The 12046-nt window shown below is 49.5% G+C and overlaps 3 protein-coding genes across 3 annotated transcripts; 1 reads left to right on the top strand and 2 right to left on the bottom strand.

Annotated features, from left to right (window-relative positions):
* Nucleotides 1-514: 514 nt before the first annotated feature.
* Nucleotides 515-2591, top strand: PEX2_018530 (uncharacterized protein; the record flags this gene model as incomplete). The annotated part of the gene is made up of 9 exons (XM_016739128.1): nt 515-545; nt 762-865; nt 916-1177; nt 1231-1261; nt 1317-1398; nt 1460-1497; nt 1548-2100; nt 2179-2320; nt 2392-2591. The coding sequence occupies 9 exons, from the start codon at nt 515-517 to the stop codon at nt 2589-2591; spliced, it is 1443 nt and encodes a 480-aa protein (XP_016603015.1).
* Nucleotides 2592-3142: 551 nt separating this feature from the next.
* PEX2_018520 (origin of replication complex subunit 5 family protein) lies at nt 3143-4939 on the bottom strand (the record flags this gene model as incomplete). The annotated part of the gene is made up of 3 exons (XM_016739127.1): nt 3143-4264; nt 4332-4709; nt 4787-4939. The coding sequence occupies 3 exons, from the start codon at nt 4937-4939 to the stop codon at nt 3143-3145; spliced, it is 1653 nt and encodes a 550-aa protein (XP_016603014.1).
* A 992-nt stretch (nt 4940-5931) lies between these two features.
* On the bottom strand, nt 5932-10045 carry PEX2_018510 (uncharacterized protein; the record flags this gene model as incomplete). Its single annotated transcript, XM_016739126.1, has 5 exons — nt 5932-7052; nt 7119-8073; nt 8126-8381; nt 8442-8869; nt 9746-10045. The coding sequence occupies 5 exons, from the start codon at nt 10043-10045 to the stop codon at nt 5932-5934; spliced, it is 3060 nt and encodes a 1019-aa protein (XP_016603013.1).
* Nucleotides 10046-12046: the final 2001 nt, after the last annotated feature.

Raw genomic sequence — 12046 nt, 5'->3', positions numbered from 1 at the left:
CATGCTAACATTCATTGGCATGTATATTGAAGGGAAATCAAAATCTGGAGTTACTCTATTCGGGGGGGTATTGTCTGTATATGCATTCATTGGCGCAGAATCAAAATGACAGCAAACGATTTTATAGATCAACGTCGTACGTCGTCGTCCTTTTTAGGGCAGATATCAAAATTGTGGCCTGAGGCATCCATTCCTAAATCTAGCATATTACATAAGCCCACGTCACTGAGGTCCCGAGTCTTCAGCTTCAAAGCTGTCGGATAACTAACTCCGTGTATAAATCGATTTGAGATCTCCTGCATCTCATATACTTAATTAAATAGGCCGATCTTTGTTCATGTTTATTTTTTTCTCTGTTGAGGTCAAATGCACTATGGTTATTCGTGTGTGCTAGACACTCGAAAAGTGAATGTCTCATGACCATCTCAATAACTGAACATAGCTGGACTTCTTCTCTCACTTTGTGCATTCTCCCTGAGCTTTGCCCTCTCCACACCGCGTGTTATCGGCAATCATGACTCGTGAAATTCCAGGGTTCTATTATGGTAAGTCGTGCTTTGGTGTGTTCCTTCCCTTCTGCCGAGGTAGGAGGTAGGAGAGGGCAGTACAGTACATAAAGGCGGGTGATGTTGTGTGTCAGTCGCACACACAAGCTGTATTGTACTGTCTAGCCTCTAGGCTACTATCTTATACCCGCAGTGATTAACTACCCCGCTACACACACTAACTCCTGTGTCCCTTATACTAACTGAGTCTCACAGACCCGGAGAAGAAGAAGTATTTCAAGATTCAAGCCAACCATGCTGCAATTCCAAATGCGCAATACTCACAGCAATCTGTGAAGCGAAAGCGGTCTGAGCTGACGGTCAGTGAGAAAGACCTATGTGTATCATTCCATCCGCTAATCAATCACAGACACGTGAAAACAAGACACGATTCAGAGAACGCGAGAGTAAAGAGACAATACGAAAGGCTGCATCGTTGAGGCATCCCTTGGTTAACCTCCAAAGGGAGATTGGAGCGGTCGAATCCTCCTCCCGCGCCAGGCAAGAACAGCAGGCTCGCATTCAAGCCAGCCAACTGCACCGTGGGGAACTGCATCGTTTTGAGCCATGGCCTAACGCCTACAGTATCCGCCATGTCTTGCGCAACCCACGTTCTGGGACACTGATTGCTAGTGAGTTTCATTGGCTTTTATTATCCCGATACGTGGCTAACATGCATGACAAGGCTCGGCTCGCGGATATGAATCGTCTGTGTCGTAAGTTGATGGGTTTCTGGCTGTCAAATGTCAATGACTACTAACCAAAGAACAGGGTATGTTTTCCTGACATTGATGAATCACAATGGAGTTATGATCACACCATGGAACGGGTGTTATTCAGAGAGCCGTACTGGGTGAGCACATTCGTTCCCCAGCACTTCCTTCCACGGATAGCACGCCTAACACCCCTTCTAGTTGGGATCAATGTCTTTGAGCCACACAGGATACCTGCTGTACGTCCCTATACAAAGCTATTTGATGGACTCACTGCTAACAGTTCCAGTGCAACAATGAACGAAGGACCACAAGGTGACTGCTTCCTTTCAGCTCATCTCCTCCCAGAGCCCGACGAAGGCGGCAACTACCGCTGGCCAACATGTACGCTTCCATATTTATCTCTATCTCGGGACACCTCGCTTACCAAAGCCGTTCCAGTCTCCCATCCGATTAGAATCAAACCCCACTACCCGATGTCCTTCTGGTGCTCTGCATCCCAACCTACAGGATCAAGCGCCCACTTCGCCATAGGAACTTCAGAAGGACTCCACACCCTGGAAGGTGCCAGTAGCCACTGGAGCCTATCGAAGAAGCCATTCAAGGGCAATACGGTTTCCACAAACAACAGAAGACGCACCGAGCGCAGCCAGAGCCAAAACAGCGTGCATGCCGTGGAATGGTTGTCGCAGGACGTGATTGCGGCTGGACAGAAAAACTCCAAGATCTTCCTCCATGACCTACGCAGTGGTGGCAGTGTCACACGCCTTCAGCACAACGATGCCGTGATGGAAATGAAGCAGATGGATGAGCACCGGCTCGTGGCAGCGGGACCTAGCTCAGTATGTAACGCTGTTTACTCCCCATTGCTTTCTTCCCTACACGACACGGCGCCGGACGTTAGCTGATATTCATCTCAGCTACGATTGTACGACCTCCGCTTCGCGCCAAAGGCACTTAAACATCACGGCTCCTCGAAGCCCTACCTCACTTTCCCCGAATTCTCCTCACTTCCCCTCCCAACCTTCGACCTAAGCACTGAGCTTGGTCTGCTGGCTAGTCGTATGTTTCCCTTGAAGATCAGAATAGCCCAATCTCTACTTCATCCGAAGCTAACGTACATCTCGCTTTAGCCTCCCAAGACTGCAAAATCCAGCTCTTCTCTCTTCAAACCGGACTACAGGTCTCCTCGCCTCTCACGGGGCATCAATATTTGTCGCCACCTAGCTGTGTGCGATTCGAGTATGGCAATGATACCCCGGATTGGCGAGGGCCGCATGGACCGAGTTTGTTGGTCGGCACGGATGATGTAGTTGAGCAGTGGACCTGGTAGGAGTGTGTGGAATGCTGACGCTGGTTATTTCTTTGTCATTCCATTTCCTCTAAAATGGGGGATTATGCGCATGGTATTTGGTGTTTCCGGGCGATCTGTTCTTGAACTACTTTCTTATTCTGCGTTGTTGGCGTTCGAACGCAGCAAATGGATTTATGCTGTATGGTGGTTATTTTCTGCATGCAGGCATGCATTGTGGTATACTGGAGGATTAGTGACGTCGAATGTTCGAGATATCTTGCAAACTCTACTCCCCTGTGCACACAGTAGGAATGAACTATTCAAGGGGTCACAGGATACTCATGGGCCTGGTACCAACGCCACAATCTGCAAGCTGTTCAGGCATTTTACCCACCGTACGGATCTAGGCAATGATCAAGTAAAATAATAACATGGGTATAATTGACCTAACCACAAGTAAAACCAGTATCCAATGCAGAAACAACAATCCAGGAACTCCCGTTGATAAATGCAAGAACAAAGCACCATTACAAGGACCAAGTAAGCTCCGACAGTACTCCTTCGTCCGTTCGTCCCCAAGAAAAAGCAAATCAGTCCAGACCACCAGCCAACCACTCACCAACCTCGACACCAATACCCTTAGCCAGCTCACCGACCCAGTCACCAGAGACATTGACACACCACTTATCTCCCGCATCAGCAGTGGTATTGCCACTGCTCGTCGCCATAGCATTATGGCTAGCAGCAGGAACAACGAGCCGCAGACGTCGCAGAGTTGCCAGTTCGGCGTAGATACGGTCTGCGACAGCGGCAACTCGAAGTGGAGTTGCTGGGGGGTTCGGATCGATCGCATGGTAGATAGCCAAGAGACGTTCTAGGGGGAAAGAACGGGCCGTGAGGATGGTAGACGGGCCGGCGATGCCTGCGCCGCCTCCGATGGCTGACGTGGTGGCCGAAGAGGTCGCGAAGGCGGAGGAGAGGGTTGATTTCGTGATGCGGGTTTTTGTTCGCTTTCCTTTCTTGGGGGTTGAAGGGTCGTCGTTTGCGGCTTGTCTCTCTTCTGCCTGGGCTTGGGAGAGGACCTTCAAGCGTCGACGGTGGTGGGCACGCTTGTTCCGGGCTGAAAGGGATGATGAGGAAAATTTGGAGAAGAAGATTGTATCCAGTCGCTGAGGCGTGTGCGAGGCCAGATAAGCGGACGTGAGGATCAGCGTCGAGAAATATGGCAGAGAAGGGAGAGCCAAAGGCATAGCGGCTTTTGCCAGCGGGGCCCGTTTCGCGCTGGCAGGAGTCTCGTCGGGGACAATGCGGTGCACCAGCGCAGACTCGCCCTGGTGTCGAAAGATGACTCTGTTTTTCACGAGCAGCCGCGAGAAATCCCACTCATCATTTCCGCCTGGGGGCGTTTCGCCATTCACTACAGGCGCAACAAACCGAGGCCACAATCTGTCACATATGGACCGGAAATCAGGTATGGAACCTGCTGTCGGTCCAACCAATGAGTCGTAAACTGTAGATACAAAGTATGGGTATACCCGTGAGGAGGTTTCGTCGGGCAACCCATCCACAACCGGCGCATCCGAACTGAGAATGATATGGATGGCCTCCTTGCGGGTATATGGAGGGAAGCTGACATGCGGAACCGCTGCACTTTGGAGGAACAATGGCCGTGGAGTCGAGCTAAGGACCAGAACAACACAGAGAGATGGAATCTACAAAATCATCGGGTTAGCCGCAACATTCCACACCCAGCAAACATCATCCAAAGCCAGGACTCACAATCTCGCCTAGCCGTGCCAGTGCTGACAGCAGAGTATGTGGCGCCTCTCTTTGCCTGTCAATCTCATCCAGCACCAGCACGAATTTGCCGTGGTTCTCAACGGGCCTCGCCGCCAAACACTCCTCGAGCAAGACTGCAAGGCCACTGACGTGCTCGCATCTCCCCTTGCCGGATGTCTCCCATTCTTCCTTCTGGCCTAGTGCCTCCAGTGTATTCCATAGAATTTTCGTCAGGAGATGCCGTCCCGTAATACATTCCGAGCTCCTGACAATGGCGTGCGGCACTCCGAGAGTAGCGAGGACGGCCCGGAGGATAGTCGATTTACAGGTCGCAGAGATACCATGGACGACCAATGTTGGGGGACTAGGAACGTGAGGCTATTCAAAGATCGTTGAAGGTCAGCTACTTTCTCCAAGGATGATTGGCGAATGTAAGGAATGCATAGTAAACTCACACTCAGAAGACTGGCTAGCTGCCGCATCTGGACATCGCGACAAGGCCATCGTATGCTCAATGAGCTGGCAACCTCTTTTGGTAGCATGAGAGGCCCAGTCGGTTTGCTTCGGACCTTGTAGGCTAAATTGGTGTGTAAAGCAAGTTGCGGCATCGTGCTAAAGCTCCGCAGGGTAGCTCCTTTGGTACGCACGTGATCACGCGTCGCGCTGCAGATTTGGCGACAAAACTAAATAAAATTACGAAAACAAAGAAGATATGGAAATCTACTGGTGTTGGAAAGGAGAAAATTGTATGAAAACTTAATTCAGCTTTCCATTGCTAAAATACATGCAAAAAGTGTGTGCAGGATCATGTATGATGATGAAGATCTGGCCTAAAGACCAAATGGCACCCTCTCATCAATCTCAAGAAGCAACAAGCTGGACGGAAAATAACCGAGGTCATTGATGGACAATGACTCCAGAGCCATTGTAATGTCCATCCTCGGCTCAGTTTGCGTGCAACAATGAACCAATGTAAAGGAACGGGCACAACACAAAATGCAGTTCGAAAAGAGCAAGGCGCAAAAGTACAACGATGAATGGGTAAAAATAAGAGTTGAAAATCACAATGTGGAAGCGAAGAAAAAAAGATAAAAGCAAAGCAAAAACAACCCAAGCTGGAAGAACCAGTCCTCAAATCAGGGCAATAGATACCAGATTGTTCCAAGGAACGATCCAAAACCATCGCCAGATACCCTCAAGACCTTGGCATGCAAGGCATTTGGGGGAGGAAAACCAGGGGGGAAGGGAAAAACAAGAAATACAAGATGTTGAGGAACAAAGGGAGCAGAGGAACATAGTCCCAACGATGTCTGCATCATGCATGGGTCGCTTCATGAAAGGTATGCAGTATGCAACATGGGCCAAATGCAATGATCATGGCACATTGCTTCAAAGGTGTATGCAGTAAAACGCAAGTGTGGTAAATCATGGGATAAATGATCATGCATGTGCAGTTGATGTAGGCCCAGTTCGATAACAGTGTAAAAAGCAACCGTAAAATCGTGAAAGAAAAAAAAAAGAAAAGGTTCGTCGCATCGTCTCACTATGGGTACACTGGGGTTGTGAAAGACAAGCACTGATGTGGGTGTCCCAGACCCAATCAGAAGTAGTTCTGGATTTGCTGCGGTCCAAGCTTCACGGACAGCTGAGGGGTGGGCGCAGCGTAAACAGATGAGGTGTCACTTTGTCCCGAAGGGGTGTTGGAGACAGAACTCTGGGAGGACTGAGGTACATAGGTCTGGGTACTGTATCCGCCTGATGAGCTCGAAGACTGAGTACTCTGAGTACCAGGCTGATGGTATATGAATGGCTTCTGCAACAAGTTCTTAGGGATCTGGGCAGTGCTGCTCATCTCATTAGGGGTGACCTGGCCGCTGGTAGTAGCGCTGCTACCGTTGCTGCGGCTGTTGGTATCCGCAGCCATGATCTTGCCAGCAATGCGACGACCATGAGGAGTCTGGCGGATAGACGGAAGAATAGGACGAACAGCCTCCACAATGCGGTTGCGAGTGTCGAGATCACAAAAGTCCATGGCGGTCTGAACAACATAGTTCGCAAATGAATCACGCAGCATCTTTTCAAGCTCATTGCCCATGAGGAATTCATCAATCATCTCACGCTTCATGTAGTTATCAGCAGTTCGGAGGCACTTCTCGATAACATTGGAGCTGAACTTTTGCTTGGACAGCTGAGGAATATTGCCTCCGAAGGTAGCACACAGCGGGTTGGTGAAGCTAGGCTCCGCAAGGTCCAGAATGTATTGCACAACATAATTTCCGAACGGATCCTGGACCAAAGCGAACGAGTGCGAGGTAATCTGCGAAATCAGACGAGCCTTCTGATGGCCGGAAGCATGATCAATGCAACGCTGAAGGACACAACATCCATGGCGATGAGTACCAACAACAACACAATTGCCACCTACAGCCTCGTAAATGAACTCGGCATCCTCGGGAGTGAGGCGGTTGAGGCATTTCTGAATAACGTGGTTGCCATTCAGGTCCTGCACCAGATCAACAACGTGATACTGCAGTGCATTGATGACTGTCTGAGTCTGCTGGGAGGTCGAGATGAATTCAATCATCTTCTGCAGTGCACGAGTTCCATGCTGATTCAAGGCAATCTTAACCAGCTCAGGGGCAGCATTATCAATCAAAGCAGTACGCTGTTCGTCGTTGGAATATTCCAACAACTTCTGGCAAAGATAATTACCAAATGGATCTGTTCAAGTAGAAAGGTTAGTAATGACAATGGGGTTAAAAGGCGGAAGCTTCATATGTTTCATACCAGTCATGAGCTCAATGACATGCATGTAAGTCTCGCTGAAAATTAGCTGCACATGCTCCGGGTTACGTTCCTCCAACTTGCGTTGCAAGTATCGGCAACCATGCTGGTCCTTGCACAGGCTGTACAACTCACCCTTGTAATGCTCCAAGGGGTAGTTGCCGAAACGAGTGAGCTGGGTCGCATCATTCTCTTGACGACGCTGAGCCATGTTGCCTCGAGCTGCAGGCTCATTAAAGCGGTACCCTGGACCATAGCCAGAATAGGCGTTGTTGTAAGCGGAAGCTCCGCCGAAGTTTTGCATATGACCGTTGATCGGAGTTGCTTGGCCGACATAGGGCTGAATTCCATAATTGAAGGCAGGAACCGCAGGGACTTGGAATGGCAATCCCATTTGAGCAACCGAACTGGGAAGGTGGTTGGTAGATGCAGCCGAAGTGAGCTGAGGCCCGAAGGGTGGGGCGCTCGCGTGCAAAGTCGATTGATTACCGTAGAACTCGGTCTCGTCGAACTCGGCCTTGACTTGGCTATTCACACCACTCTGAGGAATGCGTCCCATGCTTGTATTGTGGTGATGCATGTGCTCGTTGTGAGTCTTGGGGGGAGTAATTGCGTTGCCAGCTCCATTTCCCTTAATAGTAGGCAGATCATTAGTTGAGTATGATGACTGCAGAGCATTGGGCCGGCTCGAGGAAACAGGGGTTACTGTCTCATCGTGGCGATCATCGTGGAAGGTGATCTGGCTTCCCATGGAACGACGAGCACCGTGGCGTGATGTGTGGGCAGAGCTGCTGTGATCCTCGTTATTCTGGCTTCCCAGCTGGTCCAAGCGCCCAAAGTTGTGAATGTTCTGCGGCATGCTCTGGTGAGAGGACCGGTGCCGACTGTGATTGGAATAAGTGTCGGAGCCTGGGGCACGAGGGTTGGCGAGATCATGGGCATCAGGGTTCGCCGACAACTAGCCAAATGATTAGAATTCAGGGTGCTGCGTTCAATGACAATAGACGTACCATATTTGAATCACCACGACGGGACAGGGTTGGGAATTTGTCATCAGGCTCGGTCAACTTGATATAACTCTTGATATCAGGAGTTGACAGGCGTTCCAGCTCCCTCAAGTGGTTATGAGGCTTGTCCTCGTCACTGGGGAAAAGATACTTTGGAACGTTGAAAGTATCAAGGCGTGATCCATTCAAACCGGAGATGCTGGACCGATGAGAATGTCCATTCGGGTTACCAGAGGGCAGCGAGTATCGATGAGCAGCACTAAAGAAATATTAGACAGGCCTTCAATACCACGCCTAGAAAGATAAGATTTCCACTCACGATGGGCCTGATCGGAAGGGAGAAGTAGGATCAGCAAGGAAGTCGTCCTTCTCGGAGTTCCGGCGTGAGCCAGGGACAGAGTGTCCGGCAAATCGGTCAATGGACGGCTGAGCAGGCTGGGAAGCTGGCTGGGGCGAAGTCAAGGTTGAAGGAGCAAAGGCATTGAAAAAGCCGGGAGAAGAGGTCACACTCGAAGTGGAGAAACGGGAAGGGCGGCCAAAGGCACTTGACACGGTAGTATCGCGGTACTCAGGCGGGGTGGTTGGCTCACTGACTGGGCCAGAGATGCCGGCCTGAGCCAAGTCCCGCGCGAGCTGGTCCATCTCCAATTTCTCGCGAGCGTGCTGAAGATCCAGGATTTTCATATCCTCTTCGAAACGGCGTTTCTGTTCACGCATGTACTCGATGTGCTGTCTCTTTTTCTCAAACTGCTGAAGAAGTCAGATATGAATCCCGGAATGGTGTGGTCAAGCAAGAAGAGTAGGGGTAGTTTGGGAAAGATATCAGTTTGAACAAAGTGAGAGAAAAGTGTAAGCCTCAACAACTCAATTGACAGAATTGCACAAGAGACGTCCCGAAAGACAGTTCAAAAGACACTTCAGAAGACGCCAAGAAGACAGATATCTTCATAGACCCCGGATAACAATCACTTGCATGAGGAGACACGAACCGAACGCACGATGGTAGGTCAGAAAGCAATGATGGGAATGTGACGGGAAATCATCGGCAAAGAACAGATTCGGTAGCACAGGCAGTGAACTGGTTCCAACTCAAAGGGATGAAACAGACGCAGAACTTAGAAGGCAAATAAGAGAAGAAGCAAAGGGAAAGGTGCGAGACTGTAGGTTTTATACCAACCCAGAACGGATTGCAGCCTAACAGGCAATAATCGATTTGACGTCTGAATAGGCTCAGAATAGACGGAGTTGAAGCACCAATAGGCGTCAATCAAGTCAATCACTTCGGCGAGTTTGCCTCACTGATGAATGGAGAAGGGAACTGAATGAATAAAGACAATTGAAGGAGATAAAAAATTATGAATGACGGTGGATGAATGGTGATGGATGAATAGCGGTCTCGTCAACTTGAAGCTGCACACATGTAGCGTGATATGCCGGAAGCTGACGGAACTTTCAGAGACCTCTGTGTGATTTCAAAGAATCTTGCAGAGCCTAGACAACCAGGACGACGCCAATTCAACCATCTCCACTCATCGTCGACCAAAATTCGATGGAAACATGACAGGTACGTAGGTTCAATGCACGGGGATAATTGCTAACTCGAAAAGGAAATTTCAATCTTACCGAAGACAACAAATCCACTGGATCTTGCATCTGGCCCGAACCAGAGCCAGAGCTCGAGCCAGATCCCGAGCTTGGATTCAAATAATTCCATGACGAGAACTTGCTCGAATCGGTTGTGAACCGACGTTGCAAGTTCGCTCGAACATCACCAGCCGGACGAGACGAGAATCCCGATCCAAAGTTCGAATGACCCGGGGAAAGAGAAGTGTACCCAGGGAACGCAGACTCCGAGGGCGGGGATCGTGGGGAGGGGAATCGCAGCTCGTCGAGGCGTTCACTCAGCCCATGCTTGAAGGCCATCGTGGGCAGCGCAGCCGAATTGTTCAACTATACACCAGAAATGACGTCCGGTCAGCAAATATAGGGATTGGTTGACGCCAAAAATTGGTTTTTAGGGGAGCTTCTCCGGGGAAGCAATTACGACCGGCCCCAGATACTGTGACGCGATGTCCTCCGGTGGCCGGGGAATATCCAAATGGGAAGGAAGGGTGGGCTGGCGGTGTGTGTGTCGTCGGCGTCTCAAGCAAGGGGAAATCGAGAGAGGGGCTGAGGGGTTGGCGCCAGGCGGAGACGATCTGCGCTCGCAAAAAGGGCCTAACTCACACAATGAACGCCTCGAGAGGAGTCAAATCCGGTTGATGGGGGAAGTGTTATGCTATTTCAAGCTGCGCAAGTCATCTATGGGCAATTTTGACAGAAAATATCGTGTGTACCTGACGGTGCGGAGATCAGCAGGGAGTTTCAGAGTGGGATAAAGCTCCTCTTACCGCTCCGACTTAGCGAACACCGAGGGATCGAGGCGCGGGCGAAACGAGTGTGTCGCGCGGGGAAATACAACCTAACAATGACCCAAACGAACGATACAAAACTGTTGTACAAAAGGGAGTTGCAAAGGGAGGAAAAAGGAAGAAGAGGAAGAGGGGGGAAGAAAATGGCTGGGAGTCCAGATCAGAGCGGGGAGATCCTTTTTTAGGAGATGACTGTGCTCTCTCTCTCTCTCTCTTTTTTCTTCTTTTTTTTGGCGATTTATTTCGGTTTTTGTTATTTTTCTTTTTTGATTTTATTCAAGAGTTTAAGTGGTAGTGATCTTTTGATATTTTGATTTTACATATGTATTTATGTTGTGTGTTCTCGAGGGTATATAATATTCGTTGCTTCCACGCTCTCTCCCCAATATATGTTCCCAGTGTATACGAAGTACTCTTTCTTTACTTCTCCATCTACTTCTCTACTATAATATCTTGCCGACACAACTTGATGGCCACAGCAGATGATCCAGCAATCACTCGGAAATTGATCGGGGTCGATTGATTGGAGAGCCTCCGTTGTCTGTACAACTTGGGCGCTTTGGTCCCGGGAAGAGCCTGGGGTAGTTAGTGGGCTATAGCTCCCGCCAGGCATTGTAGACGCTACGAATGGTCAATTATATGGTGGACTAGGAACAACCTGGGCTATACACGAGAGAAACCATTGTGCTAGGACTCCAGCAAGGGGGGTTTCAATGCGCTGGTCGACCAGAGCGTGGCAGCTGCAGGTGCATGATGGCCCCCCTCTTAACAGCCACTTGTGGAGACTGAAGTGACCAAAGTGCCCGAAGATGTGACAGCGGATCGCCCTCTAGGGTGGTTAGGCGCCTGTACCTGAATCCTGGTGAAATTGCTGTTGAAAGAAGATAATATTCCGTATGTAAAGAAGAATTATATCCTCAAAATCGAAAATAAAATAAAATAAAATAGGGGGCTCAATGAAAAAATGGTTCGCGACGAACTCCTCGCCCATGGATTATGGCCTTTTCTTTGTTTTTCGTTCCATGGGTTTTCGCCAATAGCGCTCTCCATTTCTTCCTCCCATTCTTTTATACTTCTGGAATTTCTATCTATTCCAAATCCGTTTCTAACTTCCCCATACCACAATCTGCACGATAAGGGCTCTCGCCCTCAACGTCAGGACAAGCGGTGTAAGTGCCACCAGCGCTGATCCGCGTCGCTTGGAGCCCCTGATCCACCGAATGACAAGCATACCAATGGAGCGGGGATCCTCCGAACCCCAGTCATCCTTATTATTTATTCACACATCGGAAGGATCGCCAATGGGCCACTTTTCCCCCTCTATCCGTCGATATACTATCGGTTTGGAAGTCTGATATGTTATTATGATTTTCGATCGGAACTGAGTACTCGCTGCAGTCTGTGCTGATCTTTGGGGAGTCTAGTGATAGTATATCGGTACGTCGAACTCAAACCTGTGCACGAACTCATGTGCTAGCAACTTACATAGGGAGGATCCAATAATCAGTATGAT

The sequence above is a fragment of the Penicillium expansum genome, assembly GCF_000769745.1.
Source record: "Penicillium expansum strain MD-8 chromosome Unknown contig48, whole genome shotgun sequence".
Lineage (NCBI taxonomy): Eukaryota > Fungi > Ascomycota > Eurotiomycetes > Eurotiales > Aspergillaceae > Penicillium > Penicillium expansum.
Note: the sequence above shows the minus strand (reverse complement) of the source record. Positions and strands in the feature narration are given on the sequence as shown.